The sequence below is a fragment of the Nycticebus coucang genome, chromosome 20 (genome assembly GCF_027406575.1).
Source record: "Nycticebus coucang isolate mNycCou1 chromosome 20, mNycCou1.pri, whole genome shotgun sequence".
NCBI lineage: Eukaryota > Metazoa > Chordata > Mammalia > Primates > Lorisidae > Nycticebus > Nycticebus coucang.
Genome location: NC_069799.1, coordinates 63,455,180 through 63,482,570, shown reverse-complemented (window position 1 = coordinate 63,482,570; position 27,391 = coordinate 63,455,180). Strand labels below are relative to the sequence as shown.

The 27,391-nt window shown below is 42.8% G+C and overlaps 1 protein-coding gene across 1 annotated transcript; it reads left to right on the top strand.

Moving 5' to 3' along the window:
* The first annotated feature begins 10,096 nt into the window (after positions 1 to 10,096).
* On the top strand, positions 10,097 to 25,487 carry LOC128572634 (tRNA-splicing endonuclease subunit Sen15-like). Its single transcript, XM_053572599.1, has 4 exons — positions 10,097 to 10,195; positions 18,220 to 18,291; positions 22,654 to 22,745; positions 24,962 to 25,487. Exons 1-4 carry the CDS (start codon positions 10,097 to 10,099, stop codon positions 25,485 to 25,487), a joined length of 789 nt encoding a protein of 262 aa, XP_053428574.1.
* The last annotated feature ends 1,904 nt before the right edge of the window (positions 25,488 to 27,391 follow it).

Genomic DNA, 27,391 nt, shown 5'->3' with positions numbered 1-27,391 from the left:
TTTCTGAAGTCTTTAAAAAAAAATCTGTCAGGATATAGAGTAGAAAATGTGTCCTTTTAGGATTCAAGGATCATAGTCCTTGCTCTGCTGTGAACAAACTGGGAGACCTTGGGTACATGAGATAATCTTGGTAAGATTTGATTCTCCCTAATCTTTAAAATAGTCATCCCCGTTGAGCTAATAAACACATCTAATGTACTAGCCTTTGTATTAGTCCCCCATATATTTACGTAAAATTTATCAAAGTGATAACTAAAGTTTTCAGGACTAGTGCCATAACATTGTAGGTACAAAAGAATGAATCAAAGGGCTTCTTAGTAAAGTATCTCAAGAATGGAAGAAAAAGTATCCAATGTACTCAGCCCTACTATGAAACTAATTTATGGCTTTCACTTGAAAGCTATCACCCAGTTATAACCCAAGAATAGGGGGAAGGAGGAAAGGGAGTGGAGGTGGGTGGAGGGAGGGTGATTGGTGGGATTACACCTGAGGTGCATTTTACAAGGGTATATGCGAAACTTAGTAAATGTAGAATGTAAATGTCTTAACACAATAGCTAAGAAAATGCCAGGAAGGCTATGTTAACCAGTGTGATGAAAATGTGTCAAACGGTCTATAAAACCAGTGTATGGTGCCCCATGATCGCATTTATGTACACAGCTATGATTTAATAATAATAAAAAAAAAGAATAAATCAAAGGGGAACTGCTTTAGGATGAGCTGAAACGCAGTGACTCAAAGAGAGAATGGAAGGTTGAGTTAGGAGCTAGAAGGAAGGCGCAGCTTCCGTAAATTGCAGCAATGCCTTTCTTGATAGGCGAGCGTCTGGTGCATTAGAGGAGATATTTTAAAACAATGAAAGTATTTGCTAAATACGGCATCAGGATGGATGTGTGTGCCAATAAACAAACTTTGTTTAATTACGTGAGAAATTAGTTACTGTTTTAATTACTTAGAAAGTGATTATACAGAAGCATTGTCCAACCCCCTCGCCCTCCCTTGGGCTCTTGAGCAATTTTTTGAGATCAAGAATGTATTCAGAGAATAGTTTCTTTAAAAACAACACTCAGTTCCAGGAAATCGAAAATCCTGCTCTTCTCCTGCATGACAAACACCATGTAGTTACTGAGAGTTCTAGGAACCTCAGTTTAAACGTTGAATGAAAAGTGAATTTCAGTGTTTGAGTACAGTGAGTGCTGCAGAAGGCCAGGGAAATGATCAGTGATAACTGCGCTTTGTTTCGGCCATTGTTTGAACTTCCAAGCAGGGACACTTGAGACCTCTACGACTTAACTGAAACCCAAGATGCTAGAAAAACTTGTTAGCCATCACAGAAATAGACTGTGTGCTACGAAGCACTATTCCCACGACTTCAGATAAGAACAGAAAAACCAGTCCTCCAGACATACACATACAGGCAAATCATTTCAAACATGTGGTGGTGTGCACCGTCTTAACTTCCATTGCCACGAATTATTTCTCATCTGTCTTGTGGCTAATCTACACAGCTTCCTCCCATAAACTGTCATATGCTAAAAATGATCCTTACAAATCCAGACCCACCCTTTGCCCCAGAGTTTCCTTGGGGCCCTTTACTGTAAGATAACGAGTTTATAAAGAGGCAAAAGCAATTCCTTAAAAATTCCAAGGAAGTGCTCCTACCTTTGGGTGAAATTGGAATGTGAGAGCTGAGTTTGTAAATCAGAAATCACCCAGTGAGTTAACTATTTTGAGACTGAGTTTTGACCACCTACAGTGGAAGTGTTTGGACCATTTGATATTCATGAGCCTGGGAAGGTTTAAGATGGGCAGCTAAGGGCTAAATACAAGGGGCTTGGCTTTCTAATGTAAACACCATTATCATTTGGAAATCAATTAGCTCCTTGCATGGAGGGACTATGATGACCAGGGCCTTGTGAACTGTTGTTGTGAGCTCAGGCTATTTGCTTTAATTAAGAGGAGACAGAGTGGATTATTGTCTCCAACTAAGGAGTTGGGGAGAGTAAGAAAATTACACTTTACCCTCGTGAACAACAAAAGCCTAAGCAGGAGACGGCTCTGAATTAGGCTAGTCTAAAGCAAATTAGCTTTTAATCTGGAAACTTTCCAAATAAGGAAGCCTACTCCACACAATTAGAAAAAATGCAAAACAGTGGCCCTTCTAAAAAACTTTAGGCTCGTCTTGAGAGTCTGCCCTGGTTTCCATGTCAGGCAGATCTGTGTGATAAGTGTCCTTTTGCCATCTAGTTATCAGAGATTTAGAACGTATGGTTAAAAAATCCTGGTAAGCCAGATCTTCAGAGCAAAAATGTTAGCACTGTTAATATGAAATTATTGCACTAAAATGTAGGGGGAAAATGTAATACATTTTTTTTTTTTTTATTGTTGGGGATTCATTGAGGGTACAATAAGCCAGGTTACACTGATGTAATACTTTTTTTGATTATCTGAGGGGGAAAAATGTCTGGTAAACTAGCAATTTGCAAAGTCATCTGACTGGGTGTCCACAATCCTCCCTCTTGCTGGGAGTCTTCTGTGTTAAACCCAGCCACTGACCAGAGTTACCTTTCTTGTTCATTCGATAAACAAACAGAAAGTGGCAACTAAGTGTCATGGTTCTAGGTTATGGACAGTCCCTGGGAATAAGATGCAATATTTCCTTGGGGAGAGAGGAAAATAAACATGGCTGGGCTGAGCAAACAGAAGAATCTGTCTGTCTTTGGGGGTCAGGGATGGTTCTGAATCTTGAAGGAAGGGTAGAAATGACTAGGCCCACAGCCTAGAGGGAGAGGGAAACACAGGGACAGGTGAAGGTGAGAGGTCTAAGCCCTGGGGAGCTGAGAGCCAGGAGATGGGATAAGTGTGAAATGGGAGAGGTGGGCAGAGTCAGATGCAGCTGGTTCTAACAGGCAGGATGGCTCGTGTTATCCTAAGGGCAAAGGGAGCCACAGAAGCGTGTGTGAGCTGGGATTAGATATATGTGCATGTTCCAGAAAGATAATTGTGATAGAAAATGGTTTGGAAAGGGCAAGATTGGAGGCAAATTCTAGGACTGTTTTGATAATCCAGGACAGATGTTGGTGGCCTGGGCTAGAGCATGCTCAGTGGGGATGAAGGAAAAGGATTGGTCCTAGGGCGGAATCAGGGTAACTTTGCTGCTAGAAGTGGGTGAAGAAGAGAAGTTAAAGGCAACTCCTGAGCCTCTGGCTGGGCCAGCTGTGTGGGTGGAGGTTGCTACCATTTCCCGAGAAAGAACATTTGGGGAGAGCAGCAGATGTGCTTGGCTAAGGTTAGATGCTTCATGAGACGGATTTTTAGTATGGTGGAGGTAGTGTGTGTGCATCTGTGCACGTGTGTATATGTGTGTGTGTTGGGGGGGGGCCTAGTTCTGCAAGGAGATAGAATGAGAAAAGCTTCAAGGGAACAGAAGAAATTATCCCAGTGTCACTACAAATACAGATGGTTCTTTGTTTTTGAGCATTTGAGGTTTCACACACATGAATTACCATTTAGTATTAACTGAGAGAATTAAGAGTATGTTTGAAGGACTCCTCCCCCCCTTTTTTTTTTGAGACAGAGTCTTACTTTGTCGCCCTCAGTAGAGTGCTATGGAGTCACAGCTCACCGCAACTTTAAACTCTTGGGCTCAAGTGATCGTCTTGCCTCAGCCCCCCAAGTAGCCGGGACTACAGGCGCCTGCCACAATGCCCAGCTATTTTTAGAGATGGGGTCTCACTCTTGCTCAGGTAGGTATTGAACTCCTGAGCTCAGGCAATCCACCTGCCTTGGCCTCCGAAAGTGTAAGGATTACAGGCGTGAGCCACCACGCCTGGCTGAAGGACTTTCTGTAGTTCAGAAAGAGTTACTAGATAGATAATATTCATTAAACATGAACAAAATAATGCCCAAGTGGCTGATGGGTTTGATAAAGATTAGATAATTTTCCTTTAATTTCCCCCACATATTAGAGGTTAATAGTTTCCTTATTAGCATCTATCTTTCCTTTGATTAAAGTATTATGCACATGTAACAGCTAACCTTGGCTGAGTATGTTTTCAATGTTTTATATATTAACTTGTTTAATCTTTTTTTTTTTTTGTAGGAAAGGTTTTTATTGGTGAGGGAGGGATGCTGCAGAGCAGCACCAAGGAGGAGAGAAAAGAAGAGTGAGAGGAAAGGGGGGGAGAGAAGGAGACTGAGAAAGACAGAGAGAGCAACTTGTTTAATCTTTTAACAAGTATGTGAAGTAGGATTGTTATCATGCCCATTTCACAGATAAGGATGTTGAGGCATAGAAAGTTTAAGAAACACACCCCAGATCCTGCAGTGTAGATGAAGAAACTGGGACTCAAATTCCAGCAAGCTGGCTGTCAAGTTCATTCTTCCCCCCGACTATACCAGCTTTCATGTCATTTCAACATTAATGGAAGCTTACAAAGGAACCATTGCCTGCCATCCTGACACCTGTTGCTTATTTCTTCCTTGTTCTTGTACAATCTCACTGTTTCTACCCTCGACATCTCTATGTCTACTCTATTAGGTTCTAATTCTTCATGGGTAGGTTTTAACATTTGTTTCTCACTTTTTTTTTTTAGCTTTATCATTAGTTCCTACATTCTACTATGAGCTAATGTATTTGGTTTATTATTCATAATTTATCACTCCTTGATTATTATAAATACTTCAAAAGCAAGAATTGTGTCTCTTAATGTTCTAGTAATTCCCCAAAGACTCTCAACCTCTCAGAGAACAGGGCCAAGTCCTGGTAGGAAATAGTAAACCCTGAACTGATGAGGAGTATAGCAATCTAAGGTGGAGATCTGTGAATGTTAAAATCCCTTAGTGTTCACTGAGCACTTATCCGAGGCCAGGAAATGTGCTGTTTAATGTAATCCTCTTGCTGCTCCTATAATTGGGGTTGTAAATATTGTTATTAGCCTTGTCTTACAGATGAGGAAACTGAGGCATAGAAAAGCTAAGTGTTTGTCTGATGCTCCCCAGCTGGTAAATGTTATAGCTGGAACTTAAATGCAGGTCTGTCTGACTCACAGCCAGGGCTGTGCTTCTAGCCACCTGCGTCATACCACATGAAGGATGTGAGTGGCTTCAGTCTAGGGGAGCTTGTGAGGACAGGCGTCTATGTGCCATCTGAAAGAAGCCTGCACATCTCACAGCCGTGCCTGAGCTGCGGTGTCCGTACCCGGGGCAGATGGTGTCAGGGAGGAAAAGTGGTTTTCACCTTTCCAAAGGTACCTGGCCAGGTCTGGAAAACATACAAAAAAAAAAAAAAAAAAAACTGACAAAGATAGATTAACTAGAGAGAAGCAAACCATATTTGTTTAACCAAAGCTTTACATGACATGAAGCCTCCAGAAATGAAGACCCAGGGAGAATTGTCTAAGTTTATGGTGAGATTGGATAAAGACCGGGCAGCCATGTAAAAATGGAACCAGACGAGAGGGAAAGAGCTAATGTAACAGACGGAGCGAGGGCCCAGCAAGGCCTCTCTGCCTCGAGTCTTCTCGGCCTCCCTGGGGAGGGGCAGGACCTGTTCTCAGACCAGGCAGGTCAGAGGATTTATTTATGGCCAGCTCTTAACACAGAAAGGTGGGGGAAAGTTACGGCCATCCTTGTAGGTTTTATGACCAGCTTTGGGAAAGAGGGGTTCTAGTTAAGAGAGGAATTCTAGTCTTAGGGGAGAAGGATTAGGTCGGAGAGAGCCCCCGTCCTTCTGTTCAAAGCACAGCATTCCAAGGCACCTTAGTTTGGGGCATCATGTTCTGATCCCCAATGACACAAAATGAAAAACATTTGAAACAAAGATCAGAGCATCGTGTGGAGTGATCTGCGTGTGTCCACTCTTTGCTGTGAATTTGTGGAGCACAGTCATGCTGTTCTTGGTGCCTAAGAATGAAAAATGAATCCCTAAGGACACACAGCCCTGACTGGGGGGAGGGGGAGTCCTGTAGACATCTGGTTACTCAGCACTGTGCTTCCCACTTCTCCTCTCTGAAGGGTGGAATCTGTCCTGGGAACCAGCCTCAGTCCCCGGCCATAGACACTCAGGACATCAGTCCCCTGCCATAGACACTCAGGACATCAGTCCCCTGCCATAGACACTCAGGACAGAGACACTTAGCCCGGGTTATTGGGAGGCTGATAGGATCAAATGAGGACATTTCAGTTCCCTTTCTGGTGTCCAGTTCCTCAGTATATGTCTTTTGGCTAAAGGGCATACATTTTCTTAATGACTTAAAGCAAATCATTCAGCATTTATATTTATGGTAGTCGTGGAGTATACAATCCCAGAGAGACTTCACTTCTGTGAAATCTGATGGCTGTCATTATCAATTACTCCATCATGTGTCTGTCATTGTTACCTTTATGCTTTTTTTGAATTTTTGAAATAAAGCAACTTCAGTCAATGGCCATAGGCAAATTTAAGGTTCTTGTTTAATTCAGGTTTTGTGGACTAGCAATTGTTCCCTAACTGTCCTGTGATGAAGCATTTCCCCCCAACCCCAATCCCTTGTAGACATTTACTTAAAGTACAATGAAAGAGTTGCTGCAATGTCAAATTGCTAGAAAAGTTTGCAAACATCTGCTATCCCCTGGTTATGACTCATGGGTGGGCTGAGCTCTGAAAGGCCCTGGAAAGATCTCTCAAAGTCTCTTTACCTTACCTGCTCAGGCTTTTGGCTATTGTTTTGTAACTGTCTTGTAAGAGAGTGACAGAAGCTGTATTATTACACACTCTTTTCAGATTTGGGTATTCCCAGCCTCTATATAATCCCATGGTCAAGAATGGGACGTTTCCAGAACCACCTGCTCCCCCTGAGACTTGCCTCAGGCTCCCTGCCATATTCAAGAAACAAGGATGAGGTTTGGTTTTCCTTTAAGACCAACACAAAACCAAAAATTATTCTAGTCATATCGAAGATAAGTCAGCCATCCTTTGCAACCTTAATCACAACCTTCCTCCTGGGTCTCACAGCTCTCAGGAAAGATTTTGCTACCGCTGATATTGTTGCTGCAATATCAAAATATAGATTTTATTTATTTTATTTCAAATTAACACGAGATTTATATATTTTTAGGTTACATTGTTCTCACTTCTAAGGTGAAGTTCAAGTTGTAGCTGAGCCCTTCACCCTGGGGACGTGCTGAGCACCCTCATTTTGGGCACAATAGATGAGATCCTGCCAATTGCCGTCCTTCTCCCGCTCCTTTTCTCTCCCCTCTCCTCCCCCTTCTCTCCCCTCCCCACTTATATATTGGTTCCATATTAGTGTCGAGTACATTGGATGTTTTTTTCCCCTCCATACTTGAGATCCTTTACTAAGAAAAATGTGTTTTATCTCCATCCAGGTAAACATAAAAGATGTAAAGTCTCCATCTTTTCTTATGGATGAATAGTAAAAATATAGATTTTATGCTAGCTCTCAGTCCTCTAATTTGTTTGGAAATGTGGGCTGGAAACCTTCTGTCCTGTGCCTGCGGGCCTTGGTTTGTTTCGTGAGTAGGAAGGGGTGCGGAGAAGCAATGGGTCAGAAGGCCGACTTTAAAAGCAGTGCCCCAGACATGCAACATTGACATACAAATGCTGATATTCCTTCATATCGTAACGCTTATTTTGGGGAATTTGCCCTGAGAACCTATCTGAGGAGAAAAAAAGCTAAACAATAAAGATAATAGTTGACCTGTCACTTGAAAAGAAGGAATGGAGCGGCTTAAAGACATCAGTCCTGGGAAATGGTGACATCGGCGAGGGTCCTCCTCTGGGAAGACCGTGGGGGACACACAAGGTTTATGTGAAGGTCAAGTGGAACACGTGCAATCCAGCGTGCCGTGTAAGGTGGGGCGTATGTGTGGCCCTGGGGTGTGGGCTCTTGGCCTGCTCTGCTCTGAGTGACACCGCTGACCTCTGGGCCTCCGCCGGCTGCTGTCCAGCTGGACTTCATCACTGGGGCTCTGCGGGAGGCTTCTCTTCCCCTTTCTCCCCAGCTCTGGCCTCCATGGTTTCCAATCCCACCCACGGGCACACCAGCAGGACGCCCCACCCCAGCCATTCTCTTCCCGTCTCTCCAGCCTACAGACGGGAGCCGTTGCCTCGCTTTCTCCTGCTGCCTCGGCTCTCAGCACTCCTGCCATCTGTGCAACCAGCTCCCCGCATTATCAGTGTTTCCACTGTGTTCTACACATGTGAGGTGCCTGCCTGCCTCCTCCTGCCCCTCCGGCCTCCCCTCCCTGCCCCCTTTACCTCTCCCTCCCTTTTCTCTTGCTCCCTCTTTCCTTCCTGTCTTTCTTCTTTCCTTCCTTTTACCCTTTCTCCCTCCCATCTTTCTCTCTCCTTCCTTCCCCTCCCCCTCCTTCCTTCTTTCCTTCCTTTTATCTTTCTCTCCTCCCTCCCTTCCCTCCCCCTCCCTCCTCCTTTCTCTTCTCTCTGCACCGACACATTCACAAGTGGTTTGGACTCTGGCAGGGCTGACTGGGAAGGTTTTCTAGGTGGCAAAGCGGCACAGTGACAGAGTGTGGGGAGTGAGGAAGCAGGCGGGCAGGGCCTGTAGTGCAGGGTGTGGTGGGAAGGCCCTGCTGGGCTTTGGAACTGGAAAGAGTGGACGGCACTTCATGATGTCCACCCGGTTCCCTCACCTTGAGGGAAAAAAAACATGTGTGAGTCTGTGATGGGGCCTTTGAGCCTAAGACACGAGACGATCTGTGTCGCTGGTGACAGGATAACGTAGTGTGTGTGGTGGCCAGTACCAAGGTAGAGACGCCTGGTATTCATGTGGTTATGGGGTCCCCCCCACACTAGGTGGAGCTGATGGGTGCTGCCTGGAAGCCACTGTGCGGTGTCAACATGTGACTCTGGGGCTCGTTATGGAAGTGATGGTGCCTCCTACCTCGCTTTCCCCGCGACCACTTGCTCTGGGTACATGAAGTGGCCACGTCATGAGGACACTCAACCAGCCCAGTAAAGAGACCCTTGTGGCAAGAAACTGGGACCTTCTGCTATCAAACAACCAGCACGACCAGGCTGAGCCAGGAGGGGGCCACGTTGGAAGTGGATATTAAAAAGAAGGCATCGTAAGTCACATGGAGGAAGAGTATGGGAGTTCCAGAAAGGAAGACCCAAAGACCCAGGGAGAACTGTTTTCAGGCTTAGATTCCATGGAGAATTACAGGCATGTAGAGATCTGACTGGACATAAAGAGGCTGATCTCATGTGGGGGCAGCGAGGCCTGTCTGCTCAGACTCTCTCTGGTCGCCCTGAGCAGCCTTCCTCTCGGGGGCAGAGCAGGACCCCTTTGGAAGGAGGGTCTCATGACCCACTATTAGACGAGGCCGGGAGCCCTCTGTAGCCAGCTCCTGCCCAGAAAGGCAGGGCATGCTTAGAGTGACATTTCCCAGATTTACGACTGGCTTTGGAGAAGAGGGGTTCTAGTTTCTGTGACCTGCATTGGGGAAGAAGAATTTTGATTTTTCTGAGTTGCTTTCGAGGAGTGGGTGGAAGACAGCAGGGTAAGGCAGGGTCAGAGAGAGATGTTGCTTCTGAGACCTTCTGATCTCCTTCAGTTTGAAGTCCTTAGCAGGCCAAAGTGTCGTGTTTTGGGGTATTTTTTCTGAGACCCAACACTGTGGTAGCTTGACAGCTACTTTGTGACAAAACTTGAGCCAGGACCAGCCAGCTAAGATGCCCCTGAATTCCTGACCCAAGATATTGTATTAGATAGTGAATGTTCATGGCTGTTTTAAGCTGCTAAATTTGGGGGTAATTTATTAAGCAGTGATCAATAACTAATATGATGTATTTCATATATTTGCATCATAATTTAGTAATTCAGATAAGTTCAAGTGCCATGCAAACGGCAGGCTTTACACGTGTACTCTTTTTCCTCCATGTGACTTATGATGCCTTCTTTTAACATATGCCTTTGCTATGTGGTTTTAATCCATATTGTCTTAGGATAGTTCTTTGCTCATCTCCAAATTTCCTCCTGTAAAACGTACTATGGAAGTAGCCATAATCTTAAGATTATTTTCTTAAAGACCTACTCAAAACTTCTCAGCATTTTACATTTTAACCTTTCCCTAGATGAAGGTTAAACGAGGCTGTGGATTTTTCAAAGCTATTGCTGATTTCGCTGTGACCACCAAAGGCTTTGATTTCAATCAGCACGTCATTAAGACTGCAGTAAAGCAGCCCAGATACTAAGTCAGTAAACAAAACCCAGCGCTGGCAGAAGCCATTCAAAGGTATGGGAACTGCTGCTCGGGGCTGACAAGGGAGCGTCCTCTCCTGCCCCACGGATGCTGGGTTCCTTCTGATTAACTCCTGGTGTATTTCCTTGTATTCCCAACAGCAGCCGCTTCTGTTCCTCTCTGCTGCGGTCCCCTTTGGAAAATCCATAACCACAATCTTTCCCAGCCTTTAAGCTGCCTCTAGAGAGTCAGGGAAGCTGATGGGATCATTGTTTACTCAGCAACTGTGCTGTCCCTTGGTGTCCAGAAGCTTGGTGGGCGTGGGTGGCTTCAGGGGCCCGTGTGAAAGGGAAGCTGTAGGTATTGTGTCACATGCCAAAGGTTAGCGGCCACCTGTCCCTGGGGAGGCTTGCCCTGGGATCACTTCTGTTCAGTACTATGTGTAACCTTGGCATGCAATCAGCAGGGAAAATATTCATTATTGCCTGACTGTCTGCTGAAGACAATTTCAATTATTCTGGCATTTCAATGGATGAAGAAGCCCGTTAGGCTGGCCCGGGAGATTAGACTTAAAGGCTCTGTAAATTAGGAAAGTTATAATCAGTATATTATCTGGCAGGCAGCCGTGGAATACACCACAGCAGGCAAAGAGAGACAAATTGCTATATTCCGGTTGTGGTTTTGATATATCAATTTACAAGTTTAACATACACACTTGGGAAACAACGATTTTGCCTTTCTTAAATCACTTTTAACTGCCTGCGCTCGAAGTTTCTGAACCTGTACCTCGAATCATCGGCTTGCATTGCCGACGTTTTGTTTTAAAGCCCAATTTCAGCTGGGAAAAAATATTGCCGGGGACAGAGCATAGGAATTAATCTTTCCTCAAGTTATTCAAATAATATAATATATGGCAGTTAATCAGAAAATTCCATTTGCAGAAATGTGAGTAATGTCTTATAGAAAGGCTTTTTCTTTAGGGGATATTTTTCCTGTCTACTTTCCCCCCCCCTAGATTCTCTCTGTTGTGATGATTCTATCTGCGTCTTCAATACAGATTATTTCACCACACTTGTTGGATGTGATAAGTATGAAAATAAAAATAATTACCAAAATAACATATCATAGTACTTTCAAGCCAGTAGCATAAATGAGGTCTATTGGTAAATAAGTTTGCATGATTTTTCAAAGTTCCTTCTAAACATGTCTCATCTCTTAGAACTCAGATTTTATTTAAACAATAGAGTTTTAAAAATCTTTTTAAAAAGTGCCTTTATCATTCAATACTGATTAATATTAGGAGCTATGCCTGAAATAAAATTTACATTTCCTGGGTGGGGTTGTTTTTTTCTTACCCTGATTTTAAGAAAAATTGTTTAGCTTTTGCTTAAAATGACAGATGTTTTGTTTCTGAGCTAGATACTTCAAGTTAGAAAAAAAGTTTGATTTTGTAATTGGCTGACGTCTTTAATGTAACAAGTTGAGACATAAATATTAAAATGTGGATATTTTCAAGAAAAATTTGCAGTGTGTGGCTTTGCTGTTGTCCCAATACCTAAGATAACTTTCCACCACTTGTATATGAAATTCAAAACAAGTGTACCAAACTCCAGGTGAGCTTCTTTGCTTTGGAAGTATTTACATCTATCGGGTGTGGTTTGGGTATATTCTCATCCTCAACTTATTTGAAAAGATTTTTAGAATTTTATCTTACAAAATTATGTTGGATATTTGTTTGAAGGTCAAGGATTACATGCAAGTGACACACGTCCAAAAGCATTTGGCCGGGGCTCTGGCTCTGAATGCTGAATGGAACAGTCCATCTTCTAGCAGGCGGTCTCCACAGACCTTGTTAGAAAGGTGTTTATCAATCAATAACATGGAATTCATCTTTTTTTCTTTCTTGTTTGCAGACCTGGATTACCCACCAGGGACAGTTTCTTGTCTTTTACAATACCCAGGAAGTGCCCTTCATCACAGACACTGGAGTTTGACTGTGGCCTTACACGGTACACGGTGCTGACATATTTTCTCATGGGAACTGCTGGGCCAGTTCAGGCAAGCATCTGCAATTCTTAAAAGGACAGTTTCAGGCTGGAGAATTTAAGAAACGACCAAATAGAGATTTAATGCCCTGTAAGATAATAATGAGAGACATTTATGAAAGAAAGAAATCCCAGTCCTTTTGAAAGCAGGGCCCACACTCAGTATTTGACAGCGGACGGATGGCTTGCCTGAGCAGTCCTGCTTTGCTTCCTGACTTGGGTCTGTCTCACTGGCTCTGTGAGATTGGAAGGACTCTCTCCAGTCTGGTTAATGTTCAGAACCAATGTTTGAGTTTTAGACTAATTATGGGCCAAACACTGACATTTTTTCTATAATGTGAAGACTGGTGCCAGCAGTAACTCAGTGAGATTTAACATAAAAGCCAGATAAAACAATTAAAGTGGAAGAATATTTGATTAAGTGGATCGCTGATTTATAGTGAGGTGAATTGAAATTGAAAGGAGAGTGAACTTTTTACGGCAATCATATATTATGTTCATTATCAGAGACTTGGGATCCTTTGTGCTTTTGTGATTTAAAAAGAAATAAACCGGTTTAAGGAGAGTCACCCTGGCAGGCATCATTTGCGTCTCATCTTGAGTTATGGTTTCTTTTCACTGCAGAGCTTAAATTAATCATATTCAAAAAAGTCACTGCAAAACATGCAGTCGACATTTAAATAGACAAAAAAGTGCAGTAATAAGGGCACACACCAATAATTTTGCTTTAGTGATAGAGTTTAACATACCCTTCAATCACCATTTATTTGGTATTTGTAACTCTGGCAACCTCCCTTAAGGGGTCTTGGCCTGTTGTCTAGAGGAGCCATGAGATTTGGTATCAGACCTCGGGAAATTGTGCAACCGTCATGTTCCACATGTCTCTTCTTGTTCACAGACAGCCCCTCTGCACCACTCTCCTTAACTTGGACTTAAATTGCTTCCAAAGCTTGCTTTAGCAGGTGCATGTGCTGTGTTCCTGACATCCTGACCACAAGATACCTGGCTCTTTTTTTTTTAATGTAAACCAAAATGGCTTTTGAAAATGGCCATGTTACATCAGAAAAGCCACATGTAGTCTACCAGCAAACAGAGGCATTGTCAACACAGGCAAGGGGGGAAAAAAAAAAAACAGAACAGATGGATGATTTGGGAAATCTAGAGAGCTCTTTAAAAAAAGATTAAAACAGCTATTAGTTTGGCTTTTCTTTCCCATGGGATGGAGGGAAGACTAGGGAGATGCTGGTGGGAGAAGATGGCCATAGTGGCGTAGATGGACTCTGCAGTGTCCACTGCATCCTGCACCACCTGTGCTGAAACTCTCACAGCTTGGAGGGGCAGAGGAGATCACAGGGGAAGTCGAGAGACTCCGCAGCTCTCCAAACTGTTCCATGATGGCCTTGATGCTCCGAGGGCACATCTGTATCACATTCATTAATTTTTAGCAAAATGTGAACTTATTTCTATTCTAAAATGTTTTGTATAAGAAGAAGCTGTTAAAATAATGAATGACTCAAAGAAGGAGCTCTGCCCTGGGCTCTGGTCCTGAGGCTGCCCCTCTCCAAGAGCGTGGCCCTGGGTGAGCCTCACAGCTCTTTGGTCCCTGGTGCCCTCGTGTGTGGAGGTGATGGCCATGGTCCTTCCAGGCTCTGAGAGTCTATGACTGTGGTTGTTATTGGAAGTGGGAGAAGGAGGGCTCATCCCATGAGCTATAAATAAGTTTCACCCACAGAGAAAGTTACACAAGTGAAGATGCTGGGGCTGAGGGGCAAACAGTCTGAGTTCGGGAAGGTATTTCCCACTTTTCAAAGGCAGCAGTTGTTGATATTCCTGGAACCAGGACATAAAAAGATGTGCGATGAATGGAGAGCCTGTTGTTGTTCTCAGAGGAGTGAGCAATGATGCAGGCTCCCTTTTGGCAGGGACTTTTCACTGCCAAGAGTCTTCTCCATGGAGTAGAGGGAGAAGGGACGCCATCTGTTCGTCCTTTCGGGACTGACCTTTCTACCCCTTGGTATGATCACTTAGGACACCTGCTTTAAATTCATTCTAAGCCAAAGCATTGATTCAGAGATGAAGAAGCCAAGGCAGGAGAGCAGAGGCGAGGGATGTGCGGGGTGGAGGGCCGTGGGGGCCGGCGTGGGCAGGGACGGCATCTACTTCACTAACATTTTTTAGTTGGCTCCAAAGTGCCTTTTCTGAAACAATTTTGCCTCGATACCATTAGATCATGAATATTTTTAAGTTTATAAGATGCAGTTATTCCTAAAACACCCTCAGATTGCTGAAGGTCCGATAAAGAAATGCATAATGCATTTGTGAGTTTATTAGATTCCTCTACACTCACTTTTTGAGTATCTCTGAGCAGGTGCCAGAGGTAGTGGCAGAGATAACTTGTCCACATGTCCTATGAGGATCTGTGGGTCTTGGGCCAGTCCCTTCACTTCTTATGGAGGTCAAACTGGCTGGTGTAATTTCATGAACGTATTGGGAGGATGAAATGAGGTTTGGATGGAGAGGATGCTCTGTATGGTAAATTGTGATGTACACATTATACAGAGATATTTTTCAGACAAGCATGTTCTCAAAGCAGTTACCTCCCATGGAGCTGTGGGAATAGCTCTGTGAAGTGCCCCCCAAAGAACTGGGAGGCAGGAAAGAGGGACTGGACTGAGAGATGAGGATAGGGAAGGCTGGCAGGTGCCATGGGGATCACCACCAGATCAGATCAGGAAGACAGAGGGCCCCAGGAGGAATGTTGAAGAAACTTCCATAGACTATTAGATGTGTTTGAAGATTCTGAGAGAAATGTCGGGATTCTCTGGGATGGTTTAGGTTTGTTGTAGTAAGAGATTCCTAGAAAATTAAGCAATTGAAAAACAAGGCAATCATTAACCCCAGGAAAAATGAAAACTTAAATACGAAAGGAAATATAAGGGAAGTCCGTTCATCACATGGCTCAGCTTTGGAAATTTTCACATAAGAGCAAGGTAAACAAACACTGAATTCTGATTTGATCAAAATATAATGTAACTTAAAGGACAGGGGTGGGGCATGTGGGAAATGGGGTGGATGGGGGGAGAATATCTTTTCAGAATAGGAATCAAAATAGATGACTAAAAAGAGAAAGATCAAGAAATAATAATATATTATTACAAAAGTAAAGTTGGGCTCGGTGCCTATAGCTCAGCAGCTTGGGTGCCAGCCACATACACCAGGGCTGGCGGGTTTGAACCTGGCCCGGGCCTGCCAAACAACAATGACAACAACTACAACAACAACAACAAAATAGCCGGGCATTGTGGTGGGCGCCTATAGTCCCACTACTTGGGAGACTGAGGCAAGAGAATTGCTTAAGGCCAAGAGTTTGAGGTGGCTGACATAGTCAGACTCTGTCTCAAAAAACAAAAAACCAAAAAAACCCCTACAAAAAACAAACAAACAAAAAAGTAAAGGTAAATACTAGAAATAACAACAAAAAAAGTATAAAATTTTAAGTGGTCGGCTCCAGGGAATAGATCTCAGCCATTGAATGGTGGGGCAAGGACTGGTGTTTATTTTTCTAGGTTTGATAGTAACATCTAACTTTTGAAACCATGTGCATATACTACTTTAATAAAACATTATACGTTTGAAATCTATGGGTGGAAGGATGATACGCTGAGGAAACCAGTGATTCCTTGGTTTTGGCAAGAGTGAATTCATGGGGATGGTGGGCCAAGGTTTCATTGCCTCAGAGAATCCAGAAGTCTTAGAATCCTCAATTTCATTTCCTGAGGTTAATCTCTTGGAGGATAACACAGAACATTATTGGCATATTCATGACACTTGCTTGGAATTTTACCTCTACTTTTTCCTATTTAAGTCACATAAAATTGCCGTGTGGCTATAAGCACAGTCTTCAGGAGAGGATTTTGGGATCCGGGATTCCCCCAACCAAGTCTTCCTTTTTCTGTCCCAATAATTTTGTATCTGAAATTGGGATAAATGGAGCACTTAAAACTTTATCAGGTTCAGGTTGTGCTTGCTTTTGTTCACCACAATATCTGGCACACAGTAGGAGCTCAATAAAAGCACACAGAATGAATAAATGGATCCAGGGTGCCTGACATGGTCTGCACGCACTACTCCAAGTTCTACTCCAAGTTCGACAGTTTGCCCCCTTCTTTGCACCTCACTCTCACATCCGTTAGGCCTCAGGGTCTGTGAAATGGTCTCCTCTGAGCTTGAAATCCCCCTTCTTTCTTCCTCTTGTAACTCCTACCCACCCTCCAGGTGAGCATCACAGCCTCCGGGGATCTGCCAATGTACCTTGCTCAGCTTTCTTTTTAAGTTGCCATAGCAACACCTTCCTCTGCTTTGTTTTGTTGCATTGGCAGTGGGATACTTATTTGTGTGATCATTTGATCAGTATCTGTCTCCCCCAGCAGGGACCATGTCTGAACAAGCTTCTCCATCCCCTGCCCTAACTCCTGAGGCAGTCCCTAAGGAATGATGAGCTCAGGGAAGGGACAGTGGACATTCTCGGAGAGGGGATCAAAGAGAAGGGTGTTGTCAATTGCCGGTAAGGGTGGCCATGGTGGTTTGCGGGCTGAGCATGTGTAAAGAATGCTTGGGTGTTTTTAGAGCAAGCTGGTAAGCCTCTGTTTTTCCTCTTTGCCTCTCTGAGTCACTGCCCACTATAGGTAGCCCTGGGCGTGGGGACTGCACACGCACGCACTCGCACACACACTCACTTCTCTACACATTCCAAAGCTCTAGTCTCCAGCAGACATAGGCGATGACTCAGCATCCCATCATTTCAAGCATTCTTGTCAAACTCAGTTTTCTCTGACCATTGACAAGTAGAAATTTGCCAGGGTAGGAGGTTGGTGGGAGTTTGGGTGGGTGTTGAGGCAGGGGAGAGATGCCCCTGGGACCCAGTGGCAAACACTTGCAAAGCCTTTACAAGTTTTTTCCCAGTATTTAAATGCCGATTTCAAGATCTTGAGATAATCAGCCATAGCTTACAAAGGTGGTCAGTCTCAAAGGTTTGGGTGCTGGGCTAGTCAAGTCCTGGCTGCTCCTTAAAAGCCACACAGGGATATTGAAAACATGAACAGCAGGGAGGCACAGACTGCCTGCCTCATAACAAGGAACAGGTCAATCTGTGAAAAACAAGCTCATCTATAAAGACAGAGCCTGCCTCTTCTTTGCCATTGGGCAGAAATGCTTCGCCACCAGGGTCAGAGCAAAATTATTTTCTGCAGCCTTGCTTTTAGTAGTGTTTGTAGTTGAGCTGTCTGAGTAAATGTTAACTGGCTTGATGTGATTAAGATGGAAACTAAGTAATTCATCTACGTTGAAATGTGTGATTATCATTTTGGCAAGGTTATATTTTGAAATCCACAGGCTCAAGTGGTTTGGAGGTTTGGATCTGGATGAAAACCCTGCAAGAGACTATCCTAGCCACCTCCGCCACCTCCACTCGCCCCTGTGCAACACTAATTGTGAGAAGTGTATCTAAGAAGGATTTTTAAACTTCATATTCCTTGTCTATAATGTGCACGAGGCTCCATTTCTGCAGCCCTGCCACCATCAAGCTGTTTTTTGGCTCATTCTTCCACCATCAAATCATCAGTTAGGCCACTGGACATCTTTCCTTTGGGCAGACGGGGGTTTCAAGTCTTTCCTTTGGAATCCTTCTATAGTCACAATAACATTCTTAAAGACATCGTCAATGACAATGACAAGAAATGTGGCTGACAAATGTTGAGTCCTTTTCCTACTTCACATAGTGAAGCAAACCCATAAAGTAGATACTGTTATCCCATTTTACAGACAAGAAAGATGAGGCTCAGAAAGGTTATACAACTTGGTAGTAAGTGAAAGTGAAACACAAATGCTACAGACTTCTTGATGGAATTTAGTGCCCTCCTAATCATCATTACACTGCCTTCTGCATTTCTAATCAGTCTCCTCTGGATATTAGGGTCAAAAGTCTGTGTTTAAATCACTATTGGCCCACACGGAGCGTCTCCTAATCCAGAATGAGTACCTAGCGGTAAGAAGTGTGTTGAATTTTTTTCCTCTTTTTGAGACAAGGTCTCACTCTGTAGCTGGGGCTGGAGCAGAGTGGTGCCATCATAGTTCACTGCAGCCTCAAGCTCCTGGGCTCACGTGATCCTCCTGCCTTGGCCTCTCAGTGTGCTAGGATTACAGGTGTGAGCCACCACACCCTAATTTATTTTTATATCTTGAATCTTAGCTCAGTGTTCAGCATAGACTAGGTCCATAATATCTGGGGAATGAATAAACAAAAATGATAGAAAAGATGAGGTCTGTTATCACTGTGGCTTTTTGGAATTGCTACTGCTTTCTTCTATTTATGAAGAGCTGGGTATGTTCTACTATTCTTGTGGGAAGTGTAGAGAACGTGACAAAATCATCATGACATTGTGGAGACTGAGCTTCCAAATTCAAGAAACAGTAACAGCAGAGAACATTTTGAAAAAAATTGAGAACAAACAAACTCTGTCTCCTCATGATTGCTCCTGGACTGGCTCTCACCTGGTTGGTTATGGGCATTTCACAACTACAGATGGGCTAATGGTTTGATAGGCTTCAAAAACATTTGTGTTTGATAATCGGATCCTACTTAACTCATTTCCAAATTCTTGAATATATGTCTGCATTTGAAACCTGGCTGTAGGGACTTGAAAGTGCCACCAACTTTTAGAAAGCAACATAAAACCACGTGCTCCATTTTAATCCAATAAGTAGAGGAACCTCTGACCCCGTGATGATTTTAATTCCAGCTGAAATTATGGTAACGGTAGCCACTGGCATGTTCACTGGAGCACACATTATAAATGAAAACTCATGACCTTTGATATAAAGGAAAAGAGATTGGTTTGAACCTTTTCCTGCGTTATTTACAAGACAACTTAACACAGAAATAATGTCAGCAAGGTCATGTGCTGGAGCCCCTCTGGCAGCGTGACAACCCCTCCCTGCTTCCAATTTTGTTCTCTATCCTGCTTGTTTTCTTACTTCTCATTCTGCTGCTGCAAACTTTTTCTGCACCCTCCGCTCCGACCCAAGTCTGTAGTCTGGGTTTGGTACTCTTTGGGGCACTTTATTCAGCCTCATAATCAGGGACTTGTGTGCCGTTTTAGTCCAATATATATTTCCATTTCACAGGCAATGAAGCAGGATCAGAGAGGTTGAGTGACTTGTCTAAAGTCACAGAGCAGGGAAGCAGCAGGGCCTAGACCAGGATGCAGGTCAGACTCAAGTCCATAATTCTTGCACTGCTAAACCGACCTCACCGATTACTAAAATCGGCCTCCCATTTTATTTCACATTTGTATTTTCTTCTAATTGCTTTAAACTCTTCATATAAAACAAATGCAAAGGAAGAGTTTTTTTGAGTTTAAATTTTTTAGCTGCAGTAATTAGATAAGTAGCAATATGCCACACCATCGCCATATTATACATTAATTTATTTATATATTACAGTTTATTATTTATATATGGATGCATTATCATTTAAATGCTTGTATTATTCACACACTAATTTTCCTTGTCATGACCTTTGAAATAAACATACATTTAAAACTTTAAGAACATAAGAATATTAATTCTTCAATAATTCAATTCTGCAGCAGACACTGCAATTACCCATTTCAAAAGATTTTCTCTTCCTTTCCTCGAGTCAGAATACTCAGTTTTGGTGTACATGTAACCATCCAATATCAAGAACGTGGTTGAAATAGTGTGGGGGAACTCTCTCCGTTACCTTCTCAATTTTTCTCTAAATCTGGAACTGTTGAAACAAATATATTTTTAAAATGAATAGGATACATTCATGATCAATTATGATTTGGAAATGTTCATCATTTTTATGGGTATATAGTTAAAATTTGTTTCTGAACTTAACAACATGATTTATTAAATAAAGCAAGAGCACAAAAAGCAAAAAAAGACTCTGTTTTTCATCTCCCATGAAACTTGAGATAGCTATTACATCTAAGTTCTAGCTAATGAGCCCTGGTAAGAAGTGTTAGAGACTCATTTTATCCTTCCTTGTTTTTCTGGCTGAAATACAGACGTGATGGCTGTTACCTGGCAGCCTTTTTGTACCTTTTAGTTAAAGATGGGCAGAGCAGCAAGATAGAAGGAGCTTGGGATGCCAGTGACTGGGAAGCTGCTGCTGTCAGCCCTGCTGTCAGACTCACTGTTATGTGTGAGAAAAATAAATCCGGGTTTTGTTATACTACTAACCAAATATTTATAAACATACTACATGCAACCTAATCAAATATAACTCGTGCAATATTGTATGTAACTTTAGAATTATTAACTTGGAATTACAAGGCATTAGAGAGTCCATTAACAAACCACTTTATAGATGGGAAAACTAATCTCCTAAAAGCTCAGTACCTGGACTGTATTAATTTCTGAAAACTCCAACCACATTATATAATGGTTTTAGGGAATAACCAGAAGCCAAAATGCGCATAATGAAATGTAGAAAGTATTCCTGTTTGCCTTACTTTTATTTCCCAAAGAAAGTATCTATTAGAGGAAACAAAAAACTGTGCTCTGGTCCTTGGGTCCTTTTTGGACATTGGAATTAAGACTGGGCCTGTCAATATTGAGAGTAAAAGGGGGGCATTCTTACTCATGAGATCTATGAATAATACTGTTATAGTAACGTAGCACACACGCAGCAAATATCTATATCCAAATAACCGGGGATGCTCAAACTTTAATGTGCTGGCCAAATCCCTGTCTCAGTTATTTCTAGTTTGATGTTTTTCTTCTTTACCTTAGCAGTTCCTTAAACATCTCCCACAGAGACGAAAGCCAAAGATCTTCCCCGAGCCTGGTTTAGCTTCTGAGCTATAGAAATTCTTCTCACCAGCATCAAATCTTAAAATTGACGTTGCACTTTGAGGCCCGTCTCTTAATTTTGGAATCAGTGGAGGAGAATATTTCAGGTGCACCCATGAAATCACCTCAATGGTGTTGCACTGAGGCAATGAAAATAGATCTTATGTAATGGGGGTGTTAGTATTTCTAAGGTCTTGTGCAAGACTAGGGCATCTTGCAGACTCTATGGTAAGGCAGAGGCTGGGGCAGTGAGCAAATTCTGAAAGGATTAAGGGAGTACCAATAATCTGTAGGGTGTGATTATGGATTCGCCCACAAGCACCATGGGCCCCATGGACTTCCAAGCAAATTACATCTTTCTAGATTGGTGACTTAGTTTCCTGAGTCCGCTTTATGAATTATTTAGAAGCCTATGTACTCAAAGTTTATGTTCTGACCAGATCAATTAAATCCTTCCTCTGAATTATCTGCTCATAGACTCTTCATGGACTGTGTGTGTGTGTGTGTGCACGCTCATGTGTACTCTTGACTGAGAACTGTACAATTTTTAGCCCCTTTAAAAGAATGGGAATGACTTGCCAATGTCTAAACATTTGCTTGTGAACCGTCTAATATTTGGTACACAGGGTCTAACTTTTCCTAGGCCTCATCAGAAAGACACTGAAGCTGGGATTGATGTGGAAATTCACTTCCTTCCTTGGACTGATTTAGTTTAATTAACCTTAAGAGGGGAGGTGAACCCCCTACTTTCTTTCCTGGCCTATCAGAATGGGAAACAATACAATTTCCTGAAAAAATATTTCACAAAACATGATGCATACCTGCAGAGTTTGAATCTTTTTTGGATGTCCCTCTGAAGGGAGGTGAAGGAGTGGAATTTTTTGTATTTTTTTTTTTTTTTGTAGAGACAGAGTCTCACTTTATGGCCCTCCGTAGAGTGCCGTGGCCTCACACAGCTCAGAGCAACCTCCAACTCCTGGGCTTAGGCGATTCTCTTGCCTCAGCCTCCCGAGTAGCTGGGACTACAGGCGCCCACCACAACGCCCGGCTATTTTTTGGTTGCAGTTTGGCTGGGGCCGGGTTTGAACCCGTCACCCTCGGTATATGGGGCTGGTGCCCTACCAACTGAGCCACAGGCGCCGCCCAGGAGTGGAATTTTTTGAAGCAGCGAGGCAAGTAAATCTAGCAAGCAAGCCACAGTGTATTATTTTAACACTTGTGTTGCACTTTTGGAGGCAGCTCTGTGAATCACCAAGAGAAGAAATTCACATATCAGGAGCATTCCTGACCTAACAACTAAGGCAGCAGAACCCACGGCAGCCTCCAGCTGACCGCCTAAAACAGGTGGAGAACTGCATTTCACCTGTTGCAGTTAAGCCCACATCTTCCTGGGATGCTTTGCTAGCCACGGGCTCTCACCCTTCCAAATCTAATTCTTCCACGTCATGCCTTGACTGTTTACAGCAGTTAAACTGTTTTTGTCGAAGGGTTATAAAGATCAACATCTTTGGCATTCTTCCTTCTTCAGGGAGATGTACTTTCAGCTTGCCTGGATTCCCTGGATGTCACCATTGGTTACGTTCCGCGGGGCTCCCCAGCTGGAGGCAGGGAGCATAACAGGTGCCCCCAGGGGAGCAGGCCCTCACCCAGCCTCTGATCAATACAGCGCAGCTGTGACTGAGTGGGCACAAGCCCATTTATCCTGGGGGAGGGGGAGGGGGGCAGAGACATTTCTTTACCCCTCTTGTCTCCGCATCAAAGGGCAGCCTTGTCATGTATGTGCTTGTGGCCCCAGTGGTGACCATCAGACGCGGGAACGTGGCTTTGGGTGGCGATGCGGGGCCTCCCCGGGTGCCCCATCAGCTGCTCCCACACAAAGGGCATCGTGAGGCTGGCAGCGGTTTCTATGTCGTTGCTACGGATGCCTCATTAAATAGCTCAGTGCTCTGTGCTCAAAACGAGGAAAAAGTGACATTCTGACTTCCCATACGGCGGATACGCGATTCACAGCCATTCTGCAGCATTAATCAGGCCTGTTTACATGGAAAGAGGCCAAGGAGCGCGCTGCAGCAGAGAGCAGCTTGCAAAGCGAGCGGTGACGTCGTCTGTACAGAGCGCCCGGCGGCCACTTAACTGACTTAGAGGCCTTGTCTTTCAGCTGTGAGCAAATCCCGGTTAAGTGTTGGGGGACACTGCAGAGTCTGCCCTGTTCGTGGGATTTACGTGGTTTTATTATGGTTTGTTTGTTAAATAGTGTAACATCCTCATTTGCTATTATCTCAAGTGAGAGACAGCCCAATCTACTGGCAAATAGCATGGAGCTCAAGCTTCCTTGCAGGGAGAAAGCAGACTCTCTTCCACTCACAGCCGCACACTCAAAGCAAAAAGGCAATGTGCTATTGGTCCTGGCAAGGTGATGTTTGTGACTTTTTACCAATCACATTCCTTCTTGAGGGGGATGTGTCCACACAGCCACATGCTGGTTCTCACATCAGTTATTTAAATTGACAGGAATACAGACATAGGGAATAGACTACCACCATCCACTGCATCTTATCAGGGTCTTCAACCAAATAGGATACTGAACTGGACCATGGAAGTGTACTTATGCCCTTGATCACTTAACTTCATTATTTCAAAACTACTCAAAGACAAATAATTACTGCAAGTATTGGGGTTGAGCAGATATCTTGAAAGACAGTGAGGAGATGTTTGATTTTGGATGCCAAATGAATTCAACAAATGTGTTTGTTTTCAAAGAACTGATGTGTTACCTTTTTCTGAGCAGCCCCTACTTTCTATTATTAGAAACCCACTCTTAGCTTCACCTCTGGGACTGTGAAATCTGTCTTTAGGTTAAAGGAAGTCTCCACTGTGTGTTCGGACCCTGGGTGGATGGGATGGGCGTGGTCCTTGTCTCCATGGAATTTAATCAACTCAAATCAGCCTGAGACTTGGTGATTTGGCCATTTTGGTATAATCATATCAATGTGCTAATTATAGGCATTGCTTTTCTTGATGAAAATCAAATACTTCCAAGTTTGAGTTTTTGTCTATTTTTAAAGAATTCATAAAATGATCAAAATTAAAACTTTTTTTTTTAAAAAAACAACAATAACAAGACCACAAAGATACAGATTAATACAGACACTGACAAGTAGCCTTTGAGTCATTCATTGGTTTTATTCTACTTTGTATGCAAACACTTAGGATATTTTACATGCATTGAGCAAAGAAGGGATTTTAAATTTATTTAGCCAACAATTCAAAGTGGAAATTGTGCTGCTTTTATCTAGAATGGTTTATGAAGAGTTTACTAACATCCTCATGGTGCTGTTGGGCCTAAGCTGGGGTCATCAGTGAGATAAAAACTTACATAAAATAATGAAATATTCTGCAGGGTATAACAGGAGTACAGAGGTCCTTATGAGATAATTCTTGGAAAAAGTTTGCTTTCAGAGTTAGACAGATGACAAGGCAATGGCAGCAGGCTTGAAATAACCTGACTTCTTAGAAGTAGAGATTCTACTTTTTGATAGGAACTGACACAACACTTAATCTTCTGAGGCAGAAAAAAATGGAGTTTCATGCAATTTAGGAGACTTTCAGAACATTTCTTTAAAACCAAGGCCTTCTTGCTTTGCTGTTAGCTGTCAAGCCGTGGTTGGCTTGGGCTCCATTTTGGTCCCATAGCTTCTTCCTACACAGATTGGAGATTTTATAGCATTGCAGACTTATCCACCCAACTCCCTGGTCACATAGTATGGGAATTTAGCCCTATCTCTTCCACAAGAAAGGGGGGCATCTCCTTACATCTTAAAAATATGTTTGTTCAGGCGTGCCGCACCGGCTGGCAGGGAAGAAGGCAGTGATTCCCAGCCGGTCCCCGGCTGCAGCGGGCTGGGGCCGGGCAGCCTTCGCGGTGGCTGCGGCGCTCACTCGTGGGCCCCGGAGGACGCCTGGATGGGTTCCCACCCTAAGTATTTAGAAATGATGGAATTAGCTATAGGAGATGCCAGCCAAGTTTATGTAGCATTTTTGGTTTACCTGGACCTCATGGAGAGTAAAAGTTGTCATGAAGTGAACTGTGTGGGATTACCAGAACCCCAGCTCATCTGCCTTGTGGGCACTGAGACAGGAGGGGCAGGGTTACAGACTGTGGCTCCAACCTCTGTTACTGCTTCCTGTAGCCATAGCAGGATAAGGGAGATCTTGAAGGCATCACGAAAATTGCAAGGTGATCCTGATTTGCCAATGTCTTTTACTTTGGCCATAGTGGAATCTGATTCTACAATAGTCTATTCTAAACTTACTGATGGATTTAGGCTGCCAGACCCTCAGAATATTTCCCTTAGAAGATGACCTCTCTACTTCCTGATGCATATTTTATTCATACAAGATTGGATTTGAGACTGATCCACCTGCTTCCTCTTTTATTCCAGAGATGACTAGTCAGCGTTGACTTAGATTGTGTAGTCAAGGTTGACTAGATGACTAGTCAAGGTTGACTTTCCAATTCCAGAATTTTTTTTTCTTCTTCAGAATAAAACTTCCCCAGATAGAAGAAATTTTTTCTTCAAAAATACAGGGTAGTTGCTTGTAGAACTTTCTTATCTAGAGACAGTTTAATTGTAGTTGTATGCAGGTTATACCTAGGGTATGTTCAGAGGGGTGGAACCCATGTGCCGTTCTGTCATCCTACACTTGTGGTGGACTCTGTCCATCACTGCCACTGCTAGCTCATGGGGAGACTGCCTCCTCTTTCTCGTACTCAACTCCGAGAGCCTTTTGGCCACTACGGCTAGCACCTTGACACCTGGAGAATTTATCTCTGTTTTTTTTTTTTTTTTTTAATCACCAATAAAAAGTAAAAGATTTCTTTGATGTAGTCTTCCTATTACAATTATTGTTACTTTCCCTCTTCCTATTACAATTATTGTTACTTTCCCTGCCTTTTCTATAGCTAGAATATTATAAGAGAGAGAGTGTGGGACAGTGTCGGCCTTAAAATGTCTTTATTAATTAGACCCAGTTGTTCCACTTTTGTTAATATCTTCCAATTAAGTTGTCCAAAGTATGAAAAATTATATGCATAAAGATGTTCCAAGTGGCATTACTTTTAATAGCCCAAATTATAAAGCACTTAAAAGTTTAGGGGAGGGGACAGCACATTTTTTTTATAAAGGGCCAGAAAGTACATATTCTAGGCTTTTCAGGTCTTTACTGTCTCTGTCATAACTTGTCAACACTGCTGTTTGTAGTGCAAAAGCAGCCATAAACAGTATGTAAACAAATGGCCATGGCTGTGTCCCAATAAAACTTTATTTACAAATAGGGAGCTATAATTTGCCATCACCTGGTCTAGGAAATAGTTACTAAACAGATATCTGTGAATGGTACAACATATACTCCTGAAAAATTAGTAATGAATACATTAAGTACATGAGAAAACGTTACATTAAGTAGAAATTGCCAGATATAAAGAAAGTGTATGAATGCGTGTAAACCTGGCTACAAATAACACATCATACATGTAATAAAAAGATGATAAAGTAACTCAGATTACTAACTGGTTATAGTAGGTTGGCAGGACAGTAAAGGGATGACTGTCTTTCCTCAATATTTCAGTTTCTTGTTTGTATTACTTTTATAATAAAAAACATCTTAAAATGAAAAAATGTTTGTTCACTATCTACCCAAGAGGAGCCTGGCATTTGGATAGAGAAAGTGGTAATTGATGGAAGGACTTTAGCCATCCACCTGCTTCATAAATAGCATACCGTTGTATGCGAACACAGTTCTGTTGCTTTCTCTTGTCAGATAATATCAACTGTAAACCAGTGTTGACTGAGAAAAGTCATGAACTGTGGTTGCTAACCACTCAAGCCTCAGACACCTTTTTTGTTTCAAGTACCATATATTTCATTCTCCCCCTGTTGACATTAAAGATGAATCTATCTTGTCTAAACTGAAGTAGAGATTTGGTAATTAGCCATTTACTAATCAATGAGAATGGTCAGACTATTACAATCAAAATGCAAAGAGAAATGTTTTGGTGTGTGTACACATAAAACTAAAGGTAAACATTTTAGTGTATTTTGCTAAGTATTCTTCTTTCTGGGCCACAGGAGGCATGGCCACATAAAATTCTCCTAAGGAAGATGTTGCTTTCCTTTTTGGAACAACTAATAGGAATACCACCAGTAATCAAAAATGCCTAATTCGTCCATACAGTAAATACAAGAAAAAGAGCCTCTCTTTCTTGG

Bases quoted from the DNA above. Each gene is read 5' to 3' on its own strand.
- LOC128572634 (XM_053572599.1), top strand. From the start codon at position 10,097: ATGAAGGTTAAACGAGGCTGTGGATTTTTCAAAGCTATTGCTGATTTC. The intron at 18,292-22,653 runs GTAAGAAGTGTG...TTCCTTCTTCAG, and splicing joins TCCAGAATGAGTACCTAGCG to GGAGATGTACTTTCAGCTTG. The intron at 22,746-24,961 runs GTGCCCCCAGGG...ATGTTTGTTCAG, and splicing joins GGAGGCAGGGAGCATAACAG to GCGTGCCGCACCGGCTGGCA.